Source organism: Molothrus aeneus, chromosome 18 (genome assembly GCF_037042795.1).
Source record: "Molothrus aeneus isolate 106 chromosome 18, BPBGC_Maene_1.0, whole genome shotgun sequence".
Taxonomy (NCBI): Eukaryota; Metazoa; Chordata; class Aves; order Passeriformes; family Icteridae; genus Molothrus; species Molothrus aeneus.
In genome coordinates this window covers 6,594,555-6,619,005 of record NC_089663.1, presented here as the reverse complement: position 1 = coordinate 6,619,005, position 24,451 = coordinate 6,594,555, and the positions used below count along the sequence as shown (strand labels likewise).

The 24,451-nt window shown below is 56.3% G+C and overlaps 1 protein-coding gene across 1 annotated transcript; it reads right to left on the bottom strand.

The window, feature by feature from the left end:
• Positions 1–1,228: 1,228 nt before the first annotated feature.
• Positions 1,229–9,896, bottom strand: TBX1 (T-box transcription factor 1). Its single transcript, XM_066562309.1, has 7 exons — positions 9,424–9,896; positions 6,130–6,231; positions 4,554–4,725; positions 4,175–4,330; positions 2,714–2,781; positions 2,407–2,507; positions 1,229–1,665 (listed from the first exon to the last, which is right to left on the bottom strand). The coding sequence occupies exons 1-7, from the start codon at positions 9,894–9,896 to the stop codon at positions 1,229–1,231; spliced, it is 1,509 nt and encodes a 502-aa protein (XP_066418406.1).
• Between the last annotated feature and the right edge of the window lie 14,555 nt (positions 9,897–24,451).

The following is a 24,451-nucleotide window of genomic DNA, read 5'->3' as shown; positions in this document are numbered from 1 at the left end:
CCAACACGGCTGAGGAGCTGCTCAATACCTTCTCTGAACACAAAGGGACTGCCTTCAGTGAGCATCTGACAAAAACACAAGCCAACTATTCAAAACACATCACTGGAGAACTCTGATGAGCAGGGCCATCTTTTTAGTAGTAAGGAACAACTACTGAATGAAGATACTGAAGGAAAAAGAAAAAGTACTTACCAGCATTAAGAGGGAAGATGCAGCAAGCAGGTAATGCAGAATAGATGCTTTAGAACTACTGCAGTTTGGGTCAGCCAAATATAAGGGGTGAACTAGTCAGAAAAAAAACCTGAAGTCCCTTTAAAAGGCACCTCCATGAGAGAGTATTCAAGAGCTCAGGAAAGGATGCAGGAAGGCAGAACCGTGTGAGGCTGCCTGGGAAGCAGGGGGGAAACACACAGCCTGAAATCTGCAGATATCCCCCCACCCCCAGGCTGGTTTTTAAACCTTTGCAGGTATTGTTGGGAAAACAAGATACAAACACAGCTGCACATGTCTGTGCTTCTGGCCATAGGCCCTTCTCAACACCTCCAGAAAATGCTGCTATGGGTAAGGCATCCCAGTGAACCCCAAAACTTACAAATGGGTCAGGGCCGGAGGAGAAGTGGGCAATTTGTTCTGGCAGTGAAGATTCAAGGCACTCCCTTAAACTAAACTCTGCTTCCCCAAGAATCGCCTCAAAGAACCACCTGAGCCACCTGTGAACCAGCCCCCGTTGTGCCCCGGGTTGGGAAAGACTGACACCGACAAGTGCAGGACAACACACGGCCCACGGCCGGCCCCACAGCCCCCGCTCGGTGCTCACGTACAGGCCCCGGGGGCACCGCCAACACCAAACCTCCATCAGAAGGCCCGGCGGGCGAGTGAGAGGGGACAAGTCACTTCACTGCTGCCGCCTCACCGTCCTCCCATCGCATCCCAGCCGCCCGACGGTCCTCGGTGCCCGGCACGAACGGAGGCGCGGGGGAATAGAGAGATAAGGACATATGGCTTCATTTATCAAAGTGCAGCCGCGGGTCACACCGCGATGGAGCTCCCGGCACCGCCACCCTCACAGCCCCCACAGGGCGGGGCGCGGGGCGGGGCCCGGCTGCCGGCGATTGGGCTGCCTGGCTGTCGATCAGGTCAAGCTGGCCAATCAGCTCACTCGTAAGGCGGGCGGTGGGGGAAAGGCGGGAAGGGGGAGGGCGGTGTCTCTCGTGCCGCCGGTGCCCCGTTACCGGGGCCCGTAGTCGTAGCCGGCGGGCGCTCCGGCCGGCGAGTACATGTTGGCGGCCGCCGCCGCTGCAGCCGCCGCGTTCATGTGGTGGTGATGATGGTGGTGGTAGCTGTGCCCGCGGATGCTGGGGAGGGGATAGGGGGCGGGCCGGCTCTTCGCCCCCAGGTAGTGGTCGTAGGCGGCGGCCGCCGCCGGCGGATACTTGTAAGGATGGTGGTGCAGCGGCTCGGACGCGGCGGGCTCCAGGCGCAGTTCGTGGTGCGGCGGGCTGGGCCGGCCGCCGCCCGCCCCGGCCAGCGGCACCAGCCCGCCGCCTCCGCCCGGCAGCGCCGGGCTGAGCACGCGGGACATGAGCTGCTGGTGCGCGGCCTCGGCCTGGTGCAGCGCCGTCCCGCCGGCCTCCCGCTCGAACTCCCGCCGGCTCTCGGCAGCATCTACGGGGGCAACAGAGTCAGTGCGGCCGCGCCCGCGGGAGCGCATCCGCGCACACCGGGAAGAGGCCGCGAAGGGAAGAGCGGGGCGTGCAGCAGCGGCATGCGGCAGGAACGGGGCTGGCGGGACGGGACCTTCTGACTGCGATAAATGGAGTTGAGTTGACTGACAAGCTGGTACACGCCTGACATTTTTGCAATTGTGTAACACTAAACAAATACAGACTTCCCTTTATTTTGCAGGCCCGGTGTGCGTTGGAAGAAAGGCCTTCGGTTGTCGTTGCAGTTGTTTGCTCTGGGTAATGGAAAAGCAGTCAATGGGCAGAGGTGCTGTTCGACCTGACTGCAGCTCCTGAATGGAGTGGGTTGGCCCTAAATGCACTGCCGAGGCACATTAAAAGGGCAATGCAAGAAGGAACCTGTGGCCAGCACTGCATCTCTGCCTGAAAAGCTGAGTTTGTTGCTAAAAAGTCGAAAATGGGACACTTAAGGCAAGGGGCAGTGTTTTTTAAAGCAGCAAATTTTCTTAAGCACACAACAGCAAATGTTGTAGTCCAAGGAAGAATGAATTAGGCTATAAAAGCAGGTATTTTTCTTTAAAAAATAAGCGATAGCACAAAGCTCATTAGCAATGGGGCTGTGCACCAGCTCAGTGAGCAAGGCTGGCCCCAAGCGTGCATGCACGGGCTGTGCAGGCCAACAGGGCCTGGGAGATGCGCTGGCCTGGCCACTCAGGGTTCTCACCTTTCTCTGTCCCATTCTGGTGGGCTGGAGAAGAGACTGGATTCCGGGATCTGGCAAAAGCGCTCATGAGAGGAAGAGGCCCCGGCCTGTGATTTCTGGGCCTGGAAGAGGAAGGGGAGAAGTGATACAGAGCTGATGGTCCAACAGAATGAACAATTTGAGTACTATCTCTCTGAGCTGCAGCTCGCAAATGGGGCCCAATATGGTGTCCCCCTCCATTAAACCCTTGTGCAAATGTAAGCTGGGCAGATACCTGTGAAATAGGGTGAGTGGGGTATTGCCATAACAAATAAAAGCATAGCCTTACCAGTCCTCAGGGTCACAGTCTCTGAATCCCTTGGCAAAAGGGTTGCTTGCAATCTTCAACTGCGTGATCTGTAAGAAGAAGTGGCAAAATGTCTCAAAGCAGCACACAGGGCTCCCTGGCCAAACAGTGTGTGTTCCTGAGCAGGCTTTGGGACTCAGCAGTACTTGGTGTAACAGAGAGGATCCAGGTGGCTGGTGGAGCCAGGGTGTTCTCTGCCACAGAGCACAAACATGTGCTTTCCCTCTTAGAAAATGCGGGCTAACATGCTACCTAATATGAGTTCAAGGTGAAGGGAGAGGCAGTCTGAGTTGGCTGCAAAATCTGACTAAATGCACTTGTAAGAAAATGCCACATTATATGGGTCACCACTGGAGCAGTTAAGACAAATCACTGGATAAATCATACTTATGTATTTATTTAATTCGCCAAGGAGAAGGCAGGACATTTTCTATATTTAAGCAAATCCACGGATAAAGTATGTGATTGTGAGTTTCCGGAATGGGTTGAAAAACAAACTTTAAGCCCCTCAGTGACAGTTCCAGCCTTAGAGGTCAAACTGATAGAAAGCAGGAGAGAAAGAGCAGCTGTCCGGAGCCATCAGGCAAATGCCAGCCGGGGAGGGACTCCAGAGCCCCTTAAAGGCACAGCCTTTTTCTGGCCTCGCCGCCTCCACCGGGGCGAGGTGCGACCCGACCGCAGCATCCCAGAGGGAACTCAGGTCGATTTGCTCGGAGCCACTGCAGAGGGTGACACTTGCACCGGTTGCTCAGGGACAGCCCTGGGACACAGCCCCGGCCTGCGCGGCATCGTCGCGGAGCGGGGCCGTTCGGAGCAGCGCTGAAAAGCCCCCGCTATGAAATCGTATTTCCACTCGCTGCTGGGATTCCTGCTCTTTACATTACACTGATGCGATTTAAAGGAGCAATTGGATTAACTGCTGCCCAGAGATCTGCATTAGATTGGGGTGGGGGAGTTGTGTTTCGTTTTGTTTCGTTTTTAACGTACAATTGTATTCTGAGGAGAGACAGACCGCTACGAACTTAAAGCAGTAAAATCGCAGATTTATCCAAACAAATTGTGAGTGACATTTCGCAGCGGGAAGCCTGTAGTTTCCCCACTAGCCCCGGTCTCGGCTTTACATAGGTAATGAGGTCCTCGGGCGGGGGGGAAGCTGGCGATGGGGCTAGAGCCCACGTCGCTTCCTCAGCGTACACCGATGCAGTTCCGCGCAGCTCCCCGGCTATCGGGTTCCTAGCGCTGCCCGGAATGGGTTTAGCAGATGGGGAGAAGGCGGGAATACCCCCAGCCATCCCCGCCGCCGCCGGACACCCGCAGCCCGGCCTCCAGCCCCGGAGCCGGACGAAGGGGCTGAGCCAGCACCGGATGCACCCGCACCCATGGTACCTCCGGGGCGACCCCAACCCCCGCTTTCTGCTGCCCCGAGCTCCGCTGCTGCCTCACCCGGTGGTTCTGGTAGGCGGTCACCGCCGTGAAGCGCGTCTCCTCGAAGACGAAAGTTTTGAAGTTCTCCTCCGCGTACTTCTCGCTGTCTTTCCGGGGGTCCACGTAGACCACGTGAAAACGCGGCTGGTATCTGTGCATGGAGTTCAAAATGATCTGAATGATAAAACGAGCAAGGAGACAATAACTGATCCAGGCGGAGCATGGAGAGAGGAGAGCGCAGCCCCGGCCCTGCCGGCTCCACTGCCCGGGACAGCCGCGGGGCTGGGGCAGAGCCCGCGGGGAGGGGGCGGGCAGGGTCACCCCACGGGAATCATAGCGCGGGGAGTTCCCACCCCGTGCAGCCCCGTGTTGGACATTTTTACCCGGGAACACTTACATGCCCGTTGTCATCCAGCAAATTGTTGGTCAGCTTGAGCTTATCGAAGGAAACGATCTGCTTCATCCACTGCGCCCCTTTGGCCGGGGAGTCCGGGTGGTAATGGACTCTCCCGGGGGTGGCGGGGTCGGCTTTGCCAGCCACCAGCCAGGAGGAACTGTGGAAGGCGTACCTGCGGGAGGGAGAGGCACCCTCAGCCGCGGCCCGGGGGGCTCCCGCCCGCGTCCGTGCAGCGCTGCTCCCAACGACTGCAGCACCTGCGCCCGGCAGAACCCGGCCCGGCCCGGTCCCCCTGACCCACCGAGGGGGAAGCACCGCCTCTCCATCACTCCCGTTTCCCACGAGAGGAACGAGCTCTTTTCCGCAGCCAGAATTGCTGCGGAGGGGATATACTATTTTATCATGTCAGCGATGGAACTGTCGTGAGAGAAATCTGCAGGATGGAGGAAATTTATAGCTACCCATGTAGATTTGGGAGAGAAGCCACAAAAGCCTCCCCGTTCCTCTAAAAAAAAAGGTGGAAAAAAGCCCTCTATACAGTAATATTCTCGCTTTAAGTGAAGAGTGGAAAGTTGTGTGTAGATTAATAACAGGTTCAGAATTCAGCAGTCTCATTTCATTCTTTCAAAGTACAAATTCAACAGTAACATTTAAAACAGAGAAACCAATCTTCTATACACGTGTTTACTTTAAAAGCCAGTGTTTGCACAGGGGGAATTAGACACCATTGGACTTGAGCAGAAACATTACTTTTTAAAGATATACTCAATTGGATGTTATATATCCTACTTCCCTTGACAAGCAAACATTTCTAGGACGCCCTGAGAATTTGGATATCTGTCTAAATATTTATATATCGGACCCTGCGATTCCTACACAGGCTGCCTGCTCGGCGTCTCGATCTGAAGCTAAATACATAATGCGCTTTTCACTGTCTTAAAATTAAAGGGGCTCCAAACCAGACCGCATCACTGCCTTGTGAGTCGACAGTTTCCAAGGCCTTCCTACTCTGCCACTGGAAACAAGGGCAGGGTTTTGTGGCTTGGGTGGCTGGTGCCTTTCCAGAGCACAAAACCCACTCTCTTCACCCAAGCACCCAGGGAGCTCCCCAGCAGGCACGGCACAGCTTCGGGACATGCGCTGAGGGGCTACGGCACTCAAGGAGCACCGAGGGGATTTTTGTTAAGTGGCAAAGGGTGTTTGCCGGTGGAGATGTGTAGCAGTACAACAAGGAGAGCTTTTCTGGGCAGGACAAGGCAGCTCCTGCCCTGTGCCCTGTGGAAACCTGCCCTTCTGCCCATGCTGGTCTGGCCCCGGCTGCCTGTGAGCCTGGTGCGGAGGCTGAGGGGGCCCTGCAGTCCCGTGCAGCCGCTCCTGGCCCCAGACTCGTTGCAAGAGTGTGAAAGAGACCCCAGGTCAGTCACATCCCGTGTCCCCTCCCTGTCTCACACTGACAGGTGTCATGCCCAGGGGCACATCCCTGAACCCCCAGAGGTCAGGAGCAGAGGGTGGGCAGCGACCCACCAGCCCCTACGGCTCCAAGAACTGCGAGACAGGCCAGGGATTTGTTACTTGCCGGTATCGCTTGTCATCCACCGGGACGAAATCCATGAGGAGCATGTAGTCAGCCATAGGGTCCATCCCAAATATCTTCACCTGGAAGGTGGGGAACATGCGCCTGGCACAGAGAGGAGAGAGAAGTGCTATGCTGAGGAGCAGCTGGGAGCCCCGAGGGGTCGGCGCAGGTCTCTTCCCCTCCAGCTGCTCCAGTACCCTCCCAGTTGTGATGCTAAGTCCCCTCGCAGAAACTGCTGGCCAGAAGAAGAGGCAGATACACCCAAGCTGCCTGGGGAGACTGGCTGCCGTGTTCCCCAGCCCTCAGCAGCATCCTGAAAGGTGAGCCGGAGGGTCCTGCCTCTCCCACTGGCTCGGGGACCGTTCACGTCAGGCACCCGAAATGCTCCACCAAGGTGGAACGGAGAGGACAGGGGAAACAAGAGCATCCTCGGCCTTTGCTATGGGGAGATCAAGTGAAAATAATTTTTTCCCCGTGGTTTCCCCATCATTTTAGCTGACCTGACTGGAAGCAAATGCAAGGCATTACCCTGTCTGCAGACCCGCACTCAAGCTCGGCAGCCCGTGGGGGGTCAAATCTAAAAACTCCAGCAAACGACACGAGGTGATTGAGTTCCCACCTGTACCCACCAAACTGCGTCAGTTTGAAAGCAGTGGTTACAGCAACAGCCCCTAAGGCCAGCGGGAGACCTCTCCCATCCCGGAGGGGCAAACGCTCCCTCTCGGCGGGCAAGGGCTAGAGGGCAACGGGGATGGTCCCAGAAAACCCCGTCCCGGATCCACTTCTTTGCAAGAGCCCGGCCGGGCTCCCGCTCCTGCACCTTTGCGGAACGAAAGGGGGAGCGGAAAGGAGCCCAGGGCTCTGGAGTTGGGCAGGCCAGCCCCCGCGGCTGCTCCCCCGGTTCTTCTCCGCGCAGGCCCCCGGGGACCCAAAGCTAAGCCGAAACGTGGATCCCACGCTCAGGGAGGGTACGATTCCTTCAGGGGGCTGCAGTACAAATGCGATCGGCGGTGGGCTAAGGGAAGGGGCCGGGACGGTCCACCCGTCCTCCCTCCTGCATCTGCACACACGGGTACCAGGGCCTCGCCCGCAGCTCCCCGGCGGCACACGCCGATGAAGCGCCCTGGCGTCGGGGCTCCTTATGGCTTCGTTTTGTTTTATAGAATAGCAAAGCAAGCGAGCGCCTATAGGCAATATTTCGGGAAGGGTGTTTGCAGCCGTTGAAAAACCAAAGCCCCACGGCCCCCTGAACAAACAGCCCGATCAAACCCGGACACAGAGAGCCTCCCCGGCTCGTTCTCGGGGCACACGGCCGGACCTGTTGTTCTGTGCCCCTTCCCCCCTCTGAGGGGCGATGGGTCAGCGCGCCTCTGGCTCCGCAGCTCTTCCACAGCGGGCCCAGCACTGCCGGGCTGCATCGGGATCGGGCAGCTACGTCTCCCTCCCCGTAAGGCTTCAGCAAACTCTGGAGGACGTTTTCAGTCGCTCCCTCTGTTATTATTATTTTTAAACATGAAAAAGCCCCCATTAGCTCCAATTCCGGTGTTTCTTGTTCTAAAACTTAGATTTAAAACAAACAACCTGAGATGATAAGACCCATCTAGACAAATAGCAGGGCCAGCCCAGAGGTGCTGGAAGAGAACAGGCTTTGCAGCGCCTTCCCCGAGCCTTTTCCTGCTGGTTATACCTCGTTTTCTCCTGTTTTTACTCGCTTGTCTGGAGTTTCGACTGTGCCATAAAGTAAACGAAGAAAAGGGTGGGAGAAAAGCCCCCGATTAAATTCGAATTGGTTAATTTCCGAAGCCTTTTGAAACGGGATATTTGCAATCCTTCCGCTCTTCTTGGAGAGCTAAGAAAGCCAGATCGAAGAACTCCTGTCTGCAGAGAGCCTCCGCCTGGAGCCTGAACGACCTTTTCCGCTAAGGAAAGCAACGCCGAGCCCGGCGCCGGGCTCAGGGGCCGCGGCCGGAGACAGCGGGCTGTGCGACCCGGCGCCGGGGCAGGCACCGTCTGCGGGAAATTCCGCCCGGGTCCCGCAGCGCAGCGCCGGCTGCTTTTGCACCGGGCACCACGGTGATTGTTTCATTTTAGGAAATTGCTAATATTAAAAAAAACGCACCCAAACTTAAATGGCCACTGCGTACATGTACGTATGTTTCTTTCTTTTTTTTCTTTTTTTTTCTTTTGCACTTTCGGGACCCTCAAAATCGCTGACGGGAGAGCGGGAGCGCACGGCCGCGGTCACAGCTCTTGCCAGACCGTTCGGAGCGGAGTCCGACCCTCTCCCCCGGCCGGCCGTCCCGCCGCAGTCAGCCCCGGGGCGAACTGAGAGCAAGCAACGGGGGATCCCTTAATTTGTTTGTTTTTCTTTTCTCCCCCCCGCCGAATCGCTTTAAACCAAGGGAAGACTCAGAACCTGGACAATTCGCAGCTCTGCCGGAGCCTGGCGGGGAAAGCCTCGTAGCGCTGCCCGAGCCGCCGCGGCCGCGGCGCTTCCCGGGGATCTCCATTAAATGCAGTAACTAAGAACTGTAATTGGGACTCCTCTTCCCCCCATATGTTTTGCTCGTTCCTAACGCGATCGCATCAGCCGCTTTCTTTGTTCCCTGCCCAGGAGCGGGGTCCTGGCCCCGGAACCGCTCCGCGGCGGCCGGAGCAGAGCTGAGAGGAGCCGCGTTCAGCCGGGCTCGTTACTCGATAATCGGGAAATACAACAGTCCTGGAACGCGTTTCAAGGTGCAGAATTAGGGTCTGTTCGCGTCTCCGCCGGAAGGAAAACATCTGCCCGTGCTAAGAATGTATTTAGCAGGTTTTGCACGGTTTGCGTGTTGTTTTTTTCCTTCCCCCGTATCGTTGCTGTCCGCCCCGGGAACACCACACACACCGTCCTCCGTAAACACGGATCAAAGTCCCGTGTGGGGTCGCAGCCGAAGGCGCCCGGAGGAGCACAGCGCCCTTTTAAGCGGGAGTGAAACCCAGTGCCCTGCCTGCCGTCCTCCGCACGCCTTCGCCGTCAGCCCGCAGCAGCAGCCGCGCGTTCTTCCGCAGCACCGAGGCCTTCGGGCCGCAAGAGCTCGCAGATTTCGCCCCAGGAGAAGCGCAAGGATCAAATGACGGCGACCGCCGGGCCGGGCCGGGCCGCTCCGCGACTCGCCCTTGGGCAGCAGCTTCAATCTCCCCCCAAACCGCGAATTCAACCACTCGCACCGGATTCTCCCGCCCCGACTGGCCTGGGTGCCCGGGTCCGGAGGGAGCGGCTGGAAAGCCGGGGCCGCTCGGGAGCTCCGCACTGACCTGCCTGCCTTGGTGACGATCATCTCGGTGCCCAGCTGGTTGAACTCGTCCCACAACGCCTTCATCTCTAGTTGGACGCTCACGTTGGCCACCTTCGGGTTCTTCTTCACCGGCGCCTTGGCCGCGGCGGCCGCCCCCGTAGAGCAGCCCGAGACTGCGGCCGGCCCCGCAGCGGCTCCACCGGCGCCCTCGGGCTGCTCGGGGCCTGGGGGCGGCGGGTTGGTCCCGGCCGCCGCCGCCGCCCCGCCGAAAGGGTAGCCGTGCTGGGGCTGGGGCGGCGGGTGCGGGTGCTGCTGAGCCGTGCAGGGCTCGTAGTGCGGCGGCTCATGCTGTCCGTACGGGTCCCCCGGGGAGGGGGAGAGGTGGTACCCCCCGGAGGCGTTCAGGCTGCTCAGGCTGTTGGCCGTGAAAGCTGCAACATCGCAAAAATGGGACAGCTGGGTGAGCCAGGGGCTGGAGATAGCTGAAATCATTCCAAAAACAAGCGGTCAGGGCTCCGCTCCGGCTCCCGCTTTCCCCCCAGCTCCGCGCCGCTCCGCGCGGCCCCCGCCTCCGCACCGGCTCCGCGGGGTGCCCTCCGCCTCCTCTCCTGCCCCGCGCCCAGCCCAGCGGGGCGCCTCCCCCTTTCCGCTTTGCTTGGCCCCAGCCCCGCTCCCCCCGGGGCAGGCGGGGAGCTCGCTGCTCCCGCTGCCTGCCTGCCTAGGCTTCTTTTTTTTTCTTTTTTTTTTCTTCTTTTTTTTTTTCTTTTGCAAACCCGAGAGGTCTGCCAAGAGCCTCGGCGGTGCAAAGCCCGTGCTATCTCTGCAGGCCTCCCTCGCCACACACCACTTGGGACAAAGCAAACTCCCTCCTTTCGCCCCCTCTCCAAAAAATTGAGAGAAAAAAAAAATAGAGGAGTGGGGAAACTCAGAGAAAGAAATCGGCTCTTATTTCCGTGTAGCTACGCTGCTGCAGGTACGTCCTTCACTCTGGAGCCGCGGGGCTGCGGCTGACAGGGGAAGTCGGATCTGGTTTGGCAATGCCCCATTCCTTCCATCCCCGGACGAGAAAGAGGAAGAGGCCGGGACCAGAGCAAAGCTCGGGGTTCGCGCCGAGGAGCACCGGGACGAACCCGGCTGCGCAGCCATCGGCCGCTGGCCCGAGAGGGCCCCGCGGCGCATGAAGGCCGCCCGGCGGAGCGGCCGCTCCTTCGGCTCCCCTCCGATGCTGAAAGGCTCCTCGAGGTCCCGGGGGTCTCTTGCGTTATTTCCGACGCAGCCCCCCAGGCCGGACAGGGGCTGCAGAGCCGGTGGGAGCCAAGCCCCGGCCTGCCGGTGCCTCAGGCACGGCCGGCGCTGTCGGGGGATGCTTTCAGCACCTCTGAGAAGACGCGAGTCCCAGCGGCGGAGCCGTCGAAAGCTGCTACCGGGCCACGGGCAATGCCTTTCTCTAAGGGAGGGCTACAGGGGCCCAGGCGTACCGGGAAAAACGGCAAAGCCTCCCCCGACCGGCTCCGCGGGCAGGCCGCGTTCTGTGCGCTGCCCCTGGCCGGCCGCCGGCACGGGCCGTGCGAAAGCCCTCGAGTACGCGGTGCCCGGCGGTCCCGTCCCCGCAGCCCTGCGGGGCCGAGCGCGGCACTCACCTTCCATGTCCCTGGTGACGGTGCTGAAGTGCATCTTCTGAGGGCGGCAGCCGGGGCGGGCGGGCGCGCTGCGGCCGCCGCGGCGCTCCTCCAGCTCTCCTTTCCCTGCTTGCTCGGCGGCGGCGACTGAAATCAGAGAGGCGATACTGAAAGCATTTGCCTTGGGAGACAGAGGGCTGTTTTCGTCCATAGGGGAGACACCAATGCAGGAGCAGCAGGCGCGGCAGCCTCCCACCACGAGCCCCCCCCCCTCCCACCCCCTAACTCCCCTCCTTTCTACCGCACCATCCAGGGAGGTGCGAACGAGACCCCCTCCTTCCAGACGGGGGGGGAGGGGTGGGGAAGGGAAACTTAAAAAAAAAATAAATGCAACAGAAAACAACCTAAACCCTCGCCCCCCCGGGAAGGGCGTTGGGGAACAAGAAACTTCCCCGGGTCCCTTTGTAGCTAGCGCCGAGCACCGCAACGGCGGACCGAGCTCTGTCAGCGAGACGGGACCGGGGGGCAACAAATAAATAATCCACGAATTTCTTTCCCGGGGTGTCCATTTCTCACCACCCTCCCCCCTTCCCCAATTCGTTCCCTGCGATTTATTAATTCATTTTCTGTCTTCCCTTCCCCTCAACCACCACCTCCTGCTTCTGCCCCCCTCGTCCCCTCCTTTTCTCCTGCACGAAGGGAAAGTGTCTCCCTTATAGGCGCTTTCCCCATTCAGTGGCTGGGAGGCGTCACATGGAAGCCGGGGGTGTTTGCCTGCAGAAGCGGCGGCGACGGCGGCGAAAGCGAAGTGAAACTCCTGCCGAGACGGTGTCAAAGGGCTGGGGAGGCCCTTCCCCGCCTCCCGGGCACGGCGAGCGGCCGCCGGGGAGGGATGGGATGTGCTGCGGGGCGGGCGGAGGGGCCGGCGGTGTCAATCACGGCGCCGGGAGCCGGCCGACGGGAAGGGAAGAGCCGAGCCGAGCCGAGCCGAGCCCGGCGTCACGCTGCGGATGTCCGGCACCGAGAGAAGGGATAGCTCTTTTCCTCCAGCTCGCATGCACTGCGGGGCTGGGGGCGACCCTCGGGACTCGGTGGCCGCGGGGACCCGTGGTCTGAGCCCCCGCAGCAGGCGGGGTCTGTGCACGTCAGGGTGAGCAGCGGGTGCAGGTACTGCCGGCCGCTTCGCTCGGATGGGACTCCGCTAGCCCTGGGCCACCAGACTCTCAAAGCGCCTGCCAGCATTCCAGCATTTCCTTCGTCAATTAAAAATAATAATAATAAAAAAAAAAAAAAAAGCGGAGAAAACGGAAAGCAACGAACGAGGCGGTAGGCGAGCTCCTGCTTAGCCCAGCGCCAGAGCCCGCTTCGTCGGCAGCACCTGCACGGCCCGTCTGGGCCTGGAGCCGCGCCCGGTTCCCGTCCCTGCCCCGGCGAGGACGAGGCGCTACTCACCGCCCGCTCCCGGCCCCTCGGAGCGCCGCGGCGTTCCCCAGGCCCTTCTTTCGCATCGGCGCGGGGCAAGGCGATGCGCCCGCCCTGCCGGGTCCGGCCCAGCCCGGGTACCAGTACCAGTCTCGGTCCGCGCCCCGGTGCCGGTCACTCCGGGCGGGTTGCTGCACCGATGTCCCGGGGAATTGCCCCGACGGGGCGGGCGGAGCCGTGGGGCGCGCCGGTGGCTACCGTCGCGGTGGGGGTTGCATAACCCGAGCGATGCGCGGAGAGCCGGAGTGAGCAAGCGGGTTATATATAGCTGCCCTGTCTGTAGCCTGCGGGGCTTGATTCTTCTGTTGAAATATTATCTTTGGATGTGGTAAAAATATTTGCAGAGAAAAATCTAGACTACTCTTACATATTTGAGCATATGTTCCTGCAGCTAACGGCATAAGGGCAGAGCGTGACATGATCGGTGTTTTGTTTCTTTGCTGCTGCTGCTGGCAGCGCGGTTCCTGGCCGGGGCAGCTTCTGTCGCGGGCTCGGGGACACGTCACGGAGAAGACAGTCCCGGTACTGACCCGCGCTGCTCACCTGGCGGCAATACAAGAAAGAGGGGAAGGGATTTCGTTTGGGCACCCCGGGGCAATATCGGAGGAAAGCGAGGAGCCGCGGGTGAGAACTCCAAGCCGCCTCCGGGGAACTCAAGGGCTGATGCGAGCGGGACGCTGATGCCCCTTCCCCGCGGTATGCTTGGCTTTGGACAGCCTCTGCTCCAGGAGGAAAGAAAATAGTTCCCCTGGAAATTAAGAAAAAAACCCGAAACCAACGCCCCAGCAGAGTTTGGGGTTGCAGTCCCTGCCTTAGTTGCCCGCACCGTTTCCCAGGTTTATTCCTTTCTCCTTTCCTGCTCCTTCCTTAAAACTCCAGCTGTAAGCGACACCACGTCGGGGACAGCCCGGGCGTGGACCGGTCCCTCGGCCTGTCCACCCGGCCGGGGGTGTCGGGGCTGAGTGATGTCTACCAGGAACAGAGGACCCGCCGGGAATCGTTGTCACCTGGGCGGCAGCGGAGCGGGTCCCCGCCAAATGGCGGGGCTGAAGCCTCGAAACCCCAAATCCCCGAGAGTAGACCCCGCCGCCCCGCTCCCACATCCCCTGCCTGGCCTCGCAGACACGCGGGGTTCCTACACGCGTGAGCAGCGCCGGGCGGAGCTGAGACAATGGAGAGGGAAAACCACCCTGTCTGCCCTGCCAACAGGAACCCCGCAGGGACAGAACCCACCCGAGGGAGAGGGTGGCACGGCGCTCTGCAGCAAGCGGAGTCGACCCCTTTCCTGCACCGCGAAAAGGGCCCAGAGGTCGCATTTGACAGAAGTCCCGAGGACGCATGTCCTCTTTCCTCGACCGCTCCTCATCGGCGGAGCGCTGCAAAGCGCATCCAGTCTCGACGCGGGGTTGCTAACCCCGCCGTTAGCCATAACTGCTGTGCCCCGGCTCTGCATTCGTCCAGAGCACGGGTGTGTTTGTTAGGATCGAGCCCACAGGTTCTGCTCCCCGCAGCTCATACTTCGCCCGAGCAGGTGGGAGGAGAGGTCGAGGTTGTCCCGCCGCCTCTCCTCCGGAACGGCTCTGCGGTGAGAAAACGCCAAGAGCTCGATGCGGAAAAAGGGTTGGGACACCTTTCCCCCTTTTCCCTCATCCTCCGTGGACGCACATCTGCTTCGTCCAGAAAAGATGTAGCCCGATGGCTCAAAAGCCTGCGGTGGCACCGCAGAATGCAAAGCGTGGCAATGACTCGCGCATTCCCCACGACAGCAACCCCCAAGTCCCGGGGCGGCCCCCGAGGCCGAGCATCGCCGTGTTCCTGCCGCTCCACCACCTTTCCCGACCCTCCCGCAATAAACATCCGCTGGAACCCCGTACCCTGTTTGGGCCCCGCACCCCATCATCCCCCAGACCTTTCAGGCAATGCGGACACCCCTGGCTCCTGCCTTCGTCCTCCCTCGCAGGGGACTCCCTGCCGGCACTGTTCCCCACGGGCCGGGCTACGTGTCCGTGGTCACGGACACTCACACCGACCCATGGCCCTGATGCTGCAGAGGTGCCCGGGTCCCCCAAGCCGGGTTCCTCCGCGCACCCCGAGCACAGGCTGTGATACCCGAGTGTCGCGGCCCCGATGGGCTGTCCCCGCGTCCCCGGGGCCTGGCTGGGACACAGCCCCACTGTGCCGCCTTCCCTGCGTCCGCCCTCCGCACTCACCCCTCCGCCAGCATCTCTCCACTCGTCCCTCCCGCGATCCCCGTCCCTCCCGCGATCCCTCCTTTCTGCCCGCTCCCCCGGCCCTTGCCCGGCCCCGCCGTCCCTCCCGCCCCCAACCTCTGCACCCCGGCTGGCCCCTGGCGAGCCCGGGCTTTCGGAAAGGGGGGGGCGCAGACTCTGCAGGGGAGCTGGGGGCGGCCTCGCACGGCCCGGCTCGGCTCGGCCTTGGCACGGCCGTGGGGCAGCAAATAACTATCGGGAGGACAAGGGCAAGGAGCCGGGGCCGGGACCCCGCGGGGCCGGGAGGCGGCCCCGGAGCCCGCGCACAGCAGCGCACACGCGGTGCCTCCGCACGCTCCGCACAACAGCCCAGCGGCCAGCGGGAACCCCGCGGCCCCGCCGCAGCAGCACCGCCCGTGCAGCACGGGAAAGGCTGACGCTGCCTCGCTGGTGCTGATTGTGCTGGAGGAAAAAAAAAGATTCGTAGGGGTTCAACTAACGGGAACCGCGGACGTTTACGGGTTCGTTGTAAGGGTGGAAATAAAGAGGACACCGGGGACATTTCGGCAGGTGAAAAAAGCCTGAAGTTCCCGCGGGTCCTGGGAAAAACGGGGATTTTCTGGCGTTTAATTTGAGACCGTTATCGATGAGTACTTTTCTTATATTTACAGCTATCCTCGTTATTACTCCGACTACGGCGACTGTTAGCATGATTTTGCAACTGACGTTTGTACGGAAATAAACGAATCTCTTTTAAAAAATCAAACGTGTGAACCACGTCTCACCGAAAAAGACAGTGAAATAGAAAATAGGGCAAAACAGACGAAAGAAAGATAGAAAGACAGAAAGACAGACAGACAGAAAGAAAGGAAGGAACAAAGAAAGAACATTAAGAAAAAAAACAGAAAAAATGGAAAGAGAAAGAAGGAAAGAAAAAGAAAAAAGAAGATAAAAAAGAGGGAAGGAAAGGAAAGGAAAGGAAAGGAAAGGAAAGGAAAGGAAAGGAAAGGAAAGGAAAGGAAAGGAAAGGAAAGGAAAGGAAAGGAAAGGAAAGGAAAGGAAAGGAAAGGAAAGGAAAGGAAAGGAAAGGAAAGGAAAGGAAAGGAAAGGAAAGGAAAGGAAAGGAAAGAAAGAAGAGAAGAGAAGAGAAGAGAAGAGAAGAGAAGAGAAGAGAAGAGAAGAGAAGAGAAGAGAAGAGAAGAGAAGAGAAGAGAAGAGAAGAGAAGAGAAGAGAAGAGACAACGGGAAGACATCCAAACGGATAAATACGAACGAACGAAAAGCCAAGCAGACAGAGCCCGAGCTCCTCGGCAGCCGCTTTGCCCACCGGAGCGGTTTGGGCTGGGGGCATTGGCACCCACGGCCCGGCGCCAGTCGCCGTCCCTGCGCGGGGCTCCGCGGGGGTTCAGTGCCCCTCTGCAGCTCCTGGTTCCTCCGGGCCGCCGGGTGCCGAGCGGGGATTTCACCCGCCTGGCCCGTCCGGCGGCAGCGCGGCAGGTGCGCGGCCCCGCGCAGCGCGGCTCGGCCCCGGCGGCGGCAGCGGCGGCGCAGCGGGCACCTGAGAGCGCACGGCAGCGGCGTCTGCACAGCAACCGGGCTGTGCTCCGCCGGTGGGCGTCTGAGAGAGGGGAAGAGAAAAGAGAAGAGAGAAAGGAGAAAGAAAAGAGAAAAAAGAGAAAAGAGAATAAACAGTGAGAAAGAGGAAAAGAAAAGAAAAGAAAAGAAAAGAAAAGAAAAGAAAAGAAAAGAAAAGAAAAGAAAAGAAAAGAAAAGAAAAGAAAAGAAAAGAAAAGAAAAGAAAAGAAAAGAAAAGAAAAGAAAAGAAAAGAAAAGAAAAGAGAAAAGAAAGTAAGAAAAATATTCAAATGGAATAATTGTTTTATAACCAGCTAAATCCTCATGAACAACAGTGGTTTTCTTGCTAATAGACAGCGATGTGTCAGTGAAAACTGGGACTTGTGGGACCCTATAGGCTGCCTGGCCGATGAGCATGGTGGGGAGTCAGTGGGGCTCCATAGAGTCCAGGGGAATGGGACTGGGCTTCCATATCTCTCACTCTCCCCACACCTCCCACTGGCTCCTGCTTGCCAGCCTTGGCTCCATGTTATTTGCCATGGGGATTTCAGGCTGCTTTTACAGGGTCACTTGCCTGCAGATCCCAATGTAGTGATCACGCACGAGGAAATTCTCAGAAATAAAACTGTCAGCCACTCTCTCCCAGCACACAGCCGGTGCAGTTTCTCCCTTTCCCCTCTTTTTTCTTTTACATCTCCCCGCCCCTGCCCCAGGCTCCCACCCTGACAACTGCTCGTGCTTCTCCAGTGAGATACCCATGCTCTCCTGCCGTGCAGCTGCCCTGTGTGGTCGACGGTTTGGAGCTGTAAAGTTTTTGGAACCCTTGCCCAGCCCCAGAATGCAGAGCTCCCTCAAGAGCTCCCGGGGTGGTCAGGGCAAGGGGACCTGACAGTTGGGGTCATTGCCTAAAGATCTGCCAGGAGCAACCCTTGCTTCTCTGGTTTTGAGTGCACCAGGAGCTACCTCTAAAACCAGTCACTCTCTGTCACTCCTGTCCTCATTATTGTTCATTAATGCTGTCAAAAAGCTCTGTACGGGGATGCTACTCTGCTGCCTGGGGCTGACACACAATCTGCTGCTAATAGGTGTGAGAGAATTAGTGCCCATCCCCTCCTACCTGGGGAAGCTCCCGCCCAGCTGCCTGTGCTCCCTGGGTGCAGGGAAATGGGGCTGCAGATACAGGGTAATGAGGTGCTATTAGTTTGAAAGAAGGATTCCCCCCACACCCCAGAGTACTGAGGGGCCAGAAATGGCTTAGTTGAAATGTATTCATTACCGCAGCACAAATTTGGGGAAGGGGAGGTGAGAAGTCCCAAAAAGAAGACAAGGACACTGTTGCTATCTGCATCCAAAGGGAAAGCAGCTGCCTCACTGCTTCTTGCTAGATCCCTTCTGTGGAGCCAGAGTCAATTTCAAGCCATCCACTTGCAGCCGTGTCGCTAGAGGGAAGGTCGGGCATTTATCCACAACTCAGCTGTGGTTGTTGCGTTGAAGGTTTAAATTCACCCAGTGCCACTGCAGCATCCTGTGCAGACATTGATTTTGGCTAAAGGCAGCCTGGCTCTCACTTGGATGCAGTCTCTGAGTCCTGACCCACACAGGCACCGTGCACCAGCGGAGCCACTGTGGCTGTGCAGGTTGCCTGTGTGTGCCTTCATTTCCACACAGGGGGCCCAGATGGTTCTGCCCCATAAGAGGCTTCAGTTAGATGAGCACTGTTCTTGCATGGAGGGGAGGTCATTGCAGAGCTCAGTCACTGTCAGGACATATGGTGTCCTCCAAAGCTACCTGTTTGCAGTTGCTGTAGACTGTCCTGTAAGGACTTTTTATCTTGAAAGAATTTTTCTCCTTTTCTGTTAGGCCAGTAAAATAGTCTGGACATTCCTTGTTGTTCTACCTTGTCTCCTGGCACAGTAAAGAACAGATTGACATCACTTGTTCTGGAGCTCAGATGTTTTCATGGGGTTTGGTGTGGCAGATGATGATATATATTAATCACTAACATAACACAGTATGTTAGCATAAACCAATGAACACAAACAACAAACCACAGGGTTCAGCATGCTAATGGGAGGCTGCACAATTCACAGGAGATCCCACTGGGATAAATCTTCTCCCCACATTGCTGGATGTTACATCAGACCTGTTGCAAACTTAACCCAAAGGCCATAAGGAATGGATGCTTCAGCCAATGTCAGCTGCTTCTTCAAATCCAATCCAGCATAAAAACTGGCTACATCATGGAGATTTTTCTTCTTGCGTCAGTGCTGGAGCTGAACCCTCTGGATCACGTCCAGCTGAGAGGCAGCAGGCTCTGCACTGCCACTGAGGGCAGATTAAACATGTTAAAGTCATATGGGAGAGAGCAGTCTATGAGAGCAGAGACCAGAAGATGAGCCCAGGACCCTTTCTGGAGCCCATATTTTTCTGGAAAAAGCAGAGGTGCTTCTACCAGCCTGGTCCTTTCTCCTTCACCTCCTTGTCACTTTACCCACTTGTGGGTGTGCCTGTTCCTAAGGGATTTTGTGACCTATCCACAGTTCTCAGCTCCACTTGCTATTTCTTCATGCCCTGTGGGAGACCTTGTCCCTTTTGAGAGTTCTGTGGTGGGGCAGGTGAGACAGGAGTGGTGGTCCCTTCTGCCTGCCTGCAAAGCCCCACCAGTATTACTGACAGCACATTCCTTTCCCCAGGCAGAAGGATTTTGAGGATTTCAGACCATTGCTCTGACTCCTGCTTCCACACCCCACCACCCTGCTGAGGGTGCTGAGGACAGGCAGGTTGTCTCTGCTGGAGCCCAAGGCTGATGCAAAAGGCAGGGACTGCAGTCACAGCCTGCCTGGCACAGAGATCAGCTGGATGGGTGAACCAGCTGTGCCTGAAATGTGATGTACCCTGCACCTTCTGTGCTCCTGCCTGCAGAGCCCTGCACAGAGACCTGGCTCCCCTTAACAGGCATCTCAGGGAAAGGAAGGGGCAGGGACTTCAGCAGCCCTTAAGGAAAACCCTTCCAATACACTTTGTAATCCCTGCAAAAGCCCTGTGAAGGGCAAGGACGTGTTACTGAATAAGCACGGTGAAGCAGAGCAGAGCAAGCCTCAGAGCTCCAAATCCTGCCACTGTGATGTCTCAACCAAGTTCAACACGGGGTAACCAAGACTGCTTGGCACATCTAAATCCCTTTGCTGTTTAAATCTCAGTGTCCTTCTGTGCAAACAACAGTGATGATGTTTAGTCACCTTCAGAGAGCTGTTTGGCATTGAAAGGGATCCAGGATAATCTTGGCTTAGGTTTTGTATAATTTATTTATTGTATTTTTAGGTTTTGTTGTACAAAGCAACACAGCACCATTTCTAGCTCTTCTCTCCTGACATCTTGTCATCAGAGAGTCATCTCTTCTTCTTCCTACTCATTAATTCCATTCTCCCTTTTAGTTGAAATTCCAGACTGAAGCCATTCAGGAATGCACATTGATGAGGATTTTTTACATTTCTTGTGATTTTCTTATATAAATTTTTTTATGTAAAAGGCTGTTCAAATCTAACCAGTTCTCACACAAGTGGCTGCTGCATAAGGAACATCCTCCTTCTTGTCCTACTGGGCTCAGAGACAGGGTTTGGAAAAGACATTTGAAGATGCACTGTCAGGCTCCCCAGAGGTGAGAAGCAGCAGAGCTGTTTCCTTCCTCATGGCTTTTGCTGGGGAAAACCCGGCCCTGGTGAAGCCAGCAGTGGGATCCCCATGACCTGAGAAAGGCACATGTGTAAGGGGACCATAACACACCCAGGGCTGTGCTGGTGACTGTCCCTATGCAGCCACTGGCCCTGGAGGCGAGGGCTCCCCACCTCGCCCTCGCTGCGGTCCCCAGGCGCTTCCCGGGGAAACGCCGCCATCCCTGCAAATAGCACCAAGGGACTGGCACTGAGGGCTGGTGCAGCTTCAGGAACTGCCAATGCTCACGCCTTCCTCTGCGGAATTAGCACAAGGACAGATTAAAGAAAGCCAATTTCCTTTCTCATCAAATCAATTCCTTCTGGGGCAAACAAAGCCATGAGCACAGCGCTCTTGTCCTCCCGTGATCTTGTGGTTTGCTCTGGTTGGAAGAGGCAGCTTTGGAAAACCCAAGCCCATTTCCTGCTCTGCGTGCTGCAGTGTACATCCTCGCCTCAGCCCTGGAAATGCTTTGATGGATATTATTAGGCCCGGAAAGCATTTGGAGCTCCTTTCTTCCGTACGAGCTGAACAAACTGCTATGGGATGAAAGAGGGGCAAATTGGAACGGTCTGTGGATGCTACAGGCAGGCTGCCTCACTAAGGGAGCCCACGTTGTGCTGCTGTCTGTGATAGGGACAAAGCAGCCTTGGGGCCAGGGCTGCTGCCAGCCCCTGGGGAGGGGGAACATCTCTTTCATACTCTCCTGCCAAAAGGCAGAGCTGTAGTGGAGCACCACCAAACTGACAGTAGTAAAGCCTGACCCCTCCTAATTGCATCCAGCCGTATCCAAGACTTTGGCTTTTTCTTAAATCCATATACCAGGTCCAACAAATCCCATTGCCTACCCCAACACGCCCTCATCACATCCTACAAGCAAGGAGAATCAGCTTTTCTCCCCTCTCACAATGACCATTGCCCATCCCAGGACAGACTTGCTCATTATTTCTCAGCCTTCCAGACATTGGGAGCAGGAGTCTCTCACTGCTGTGAAAGGGAAAGTGCATGAAAAGCAAAGCCAAGCCAAACCTTTGCTTTCCGAGGGACCGGAGCTCTGAGTGGTGTTTTGCCACTAACACAGTCAAGAAATGACAGTGAGGAAATCTTGGGGAGTGAACAGCACTTGTGGTTATTGGTGAAATCCCATATTAGTAGAAAGGTCTGGTAAATGGAAGCAGGAGTCGCTCTGACTACAGCATCTGTTGGATGTGGAGAGTGGTTATGACTCTCTCCAAATACAATGCACATGTACTGGGGAAAATGACTGCTACAATAACAGGAATAAATCTTAATAGAGACTTGGGTGATAACAGACACCATAGGGGAGTTATCAAAATGAAAAACATATGGCAGCGTCTCTGCCAGACCTGCATGGAAACCCCTTGGAAGGACTAAGCAGAGCTTATACCTGAAAACAAAACAAGAGCAGAAGACACACGACAGGGGAACAGGGCTGAGGGAACCACATAAATTCTGTCATCATGCCCTCCTCAGAAGAGCAATGGGGCTTGCTGTCAGTGTCCTACGGCCCATCTCCTTGCTGGACAAGTCCAGGTTTAAAAGCAGCCTGGGCTGACAAATTCTTTCCCACTTCTCTCAGGTTTGGCAAGGCAAAAGGCTGCAAGTCAGGCTGGACAGGGGCCATTTTTGATAGTGTTCAAACAAGACCTTGACCGGCATTGCTTATTAGCATTAGATCTCATTTTCTTTGCCTTTTGGCAGCAAGTAAGGGCAAGGATGGCAGCAAAGGAATAGTGAAGGAGCAAACTCAGGGCCCTGTAAAGTTCAGGCACAGCCCCGGCTGCAAGGGCAGGATGGATTTGTTTTCCTGCAGTTATAGGAGCTCAAACTGAGCCCAGACTTCATGGTATGGCAAAGAACAAGCAAACGGGAAGCTCGGCTGGAACTGACAGTTTCTTGGCAGGAAGCAGAAAGAGACAGGACACAGCAACGTTGAATGAAATTGCACCTTCTCCCCAGCACTTCAATGTTTTCAGCAAAGGTGAAACCACAGTTTAGCCAGAGTACAGAAACCCAGCTTCATTTTGCTCTCCTCAGGAGCAGCCTGGCAGGTGATAGATAAACAAAAGCACAGCAGATACAGAGCAGGTTGATGTGAGATGTGGGTACTGTTTGTCTCTTTGGTCTGCAAGAAGGGAGCAGGAGGCATTCCCAAGATCCCTAGAGCAAGGGGAGGTGTCCAGCTTCTGCTGATCCCATACTTTGGGGTCAAGAGCAGGATATGAAATTGGTTCCTGGGTACCAGCCACAGCTCCTTGGTTCTGTTAAAAGGTTGGTCCCACACCAAACCCTGACTGCACTGACTCCTGTGGCCATCCAGTACTAAGGCAGAACCCAGGGGCAGAGGGAGAGCCTTCAGCAGGGACCATCACATCCTCTTCTCTCTCAGAGGTGACTGTGTAGGCTACCATCATCCCATCCAGTGCCAACTTGACAACTGGAGATTAAATAGTGGAAAATTCAAAAGACAGCTGATGATGGGGCTTATATCAGTCAAGACACTTGGGCAGCTAGCTTTAGATGACCAGGGTCATCAGCAGTAAATAGAGATATTGTTATGGTAATGGAAACAAGATGGAGGGCAGGAGGACCACGGAGCAGACCCTAAGTGCAAAATGCCTCTAAGCTGCCAGGGACTTTGCCCCTGGCTGTCATTATTTTAATTGCATCCTAAATCTGCAGCCACTGGTCAGAGCAGGTGTCTGAGGGACAGGGGATGGATCTACTTTGGTGCCTGCCACAGCAAAGACTGAGCTGAAAAGAGAGTTGGATGTGATATTTGTTACACCAAGCATCCACATTTATATAATCCAGGGTTAGTAACCCTGAATGATTTGTTTGCTTATAATCAAAAATCTTCCTTGCATAGGGGATGAGCAAAGAGGAGCCTGAAGCACTGAGTGGTCTATTCCAGCATCAGAGGGCAGATTCTGTTTGTTTCCCCAGGCTGGGACTCATGCCCATGGCTGGTACAGTCACTGGGACAAGATCCAGGGAAAGGCAGAGACTGTCTGACCCCAGGCAGGCTGCAGATGCCCTGTTTTGGCTCGAGCAAATGTACATCAGGCAAATCAATCTGGAGATCAAACAGCGTCTTTATGCTAGTCCTGAGCAGAAGGGTTGTTTTATTCCATGCTTAGTCACAATAAACAAAACAATAAAGTAGTAATAAATGGTCACCAAAAATTATTTCAGAGTCCATAAAACAAAAACAGAGTTTAACAAGGACAAATGAATTGTTAACACTCCTCCTCTTCCCTGTCCCATAAAACATGTCAGGTTTTACAGGCGATGGGGTGAATGCCAAGCTCCCCTGGCCATGTGAGACCGGGAGCGTGATCATTGCTGCCTTTTGCTGTGAGCAAGGTGACAACCCCAAAATCCCATCACCACTACAGCCCCAATTCCCACTTCTGCTGCTGGCTGGGGACCCTGCACAAGGCTGTGGGCTGCCCATGGCTGTGGGATACTGCCCACACCCCATATTTCCCCTCCATTGAGGCAGGGAGTGCTGTGGTGCTGTCAGGAGCCTGACACTAAAACCACGGGATGCTGTGCTGAGCCCTTGCACTGAGCAAACAAGGCTTTCTAAAGGTTTAGAGGACCACCTTCACATGCAGAATGACCCCCCATGTTTAAACCAAACAATCTTGACCTCTCTATGAGTCTTAGCCACATAAAAGCTCACCTCTTGGACTCTCCATTAGGTTTTATGATGTGCTTCCATATTTAAATGGACATGACTCACACCAGGGTTTCTGCTGTGCATGTGAAGGAAAGAGAAGATGAATGCCAGATGTTACGTATGAGTTACTTCAGAAAAAAAAAAAAAAAAAAAAAAAAAAAAAAAAAAAAAAAAAAAGGAAATGTTGGGCTGGGCTTTCCCAGCTTCTCCTGCTCAGGTGAGCATCAGATTAGCATTTGACTTTTCTTTAAAAATGCAGCCTCCTCAGCCTGGCCACACTCCTGGCTGCTCTGCAAACACACAGCCCCCCCAGTTCGCCCTCCTCACAGCAGGGGCTTCAATTTTCTGTCAAAAGTCTTCTGGCCAAACCTGGCAGCTGTCAGCACCTCCCTGTTTATTTGTGGAGCAGGAGGGGGCAGGAGGAGGAGTGGAGAAGGGGTGGAGGGCAGCCCCTCTTTGGGGTGACACATTCCTTCACCCAGAAAACTCCAGGCAAGGCAGGCAGAACAGCCAGGTGATGCAGAGGAGCAGCACAGGTGGGTGGTGTGGGTGGTGAGGGGAGAGTTGTGCCCACTGCAACTGGAAAAGCACCTGACAAGCTGCCCAAGCTGCCTGCCATCCCCATGGGCTTATGGCTGCCTTCCTCTGGGCTCCAGTGGCATGGGTAGGTAGGAAGGGCTGAGCAGCAGATTCCCTTTACAGCCCTGCTCCTGCCTCTCTGAAAGGACTTTCTGTCCCCACACA

What these genes read in the sequence shown, in the direction of transcription:
- TBX1 (XM_066562309.1), bottom strand. Translation starts at nt 9,896, where the DNA reads ATGATTTCAGCTATCTCCAGCCCCTGGCTCACCCAGCTGTCCCATTTT. An exon ending in GTGGATGACAAGCGATACCG is followed by an intron (nt 4,726 to 6,129) that starts GCAAGTAACAAA and finishes TCCCTCCCGCAG; the next exon opens with GTACGCCTTCCACAGTTCCT. An exon ending in TGCTGGATGACAACGGGCAT is followed by an intron (nt 4,331 to 4,553) that starts GTAAGTGTTCCC and finishes TTTATCATTCAG; the next exon opens with ATCATTTTGAACTCCATGCA.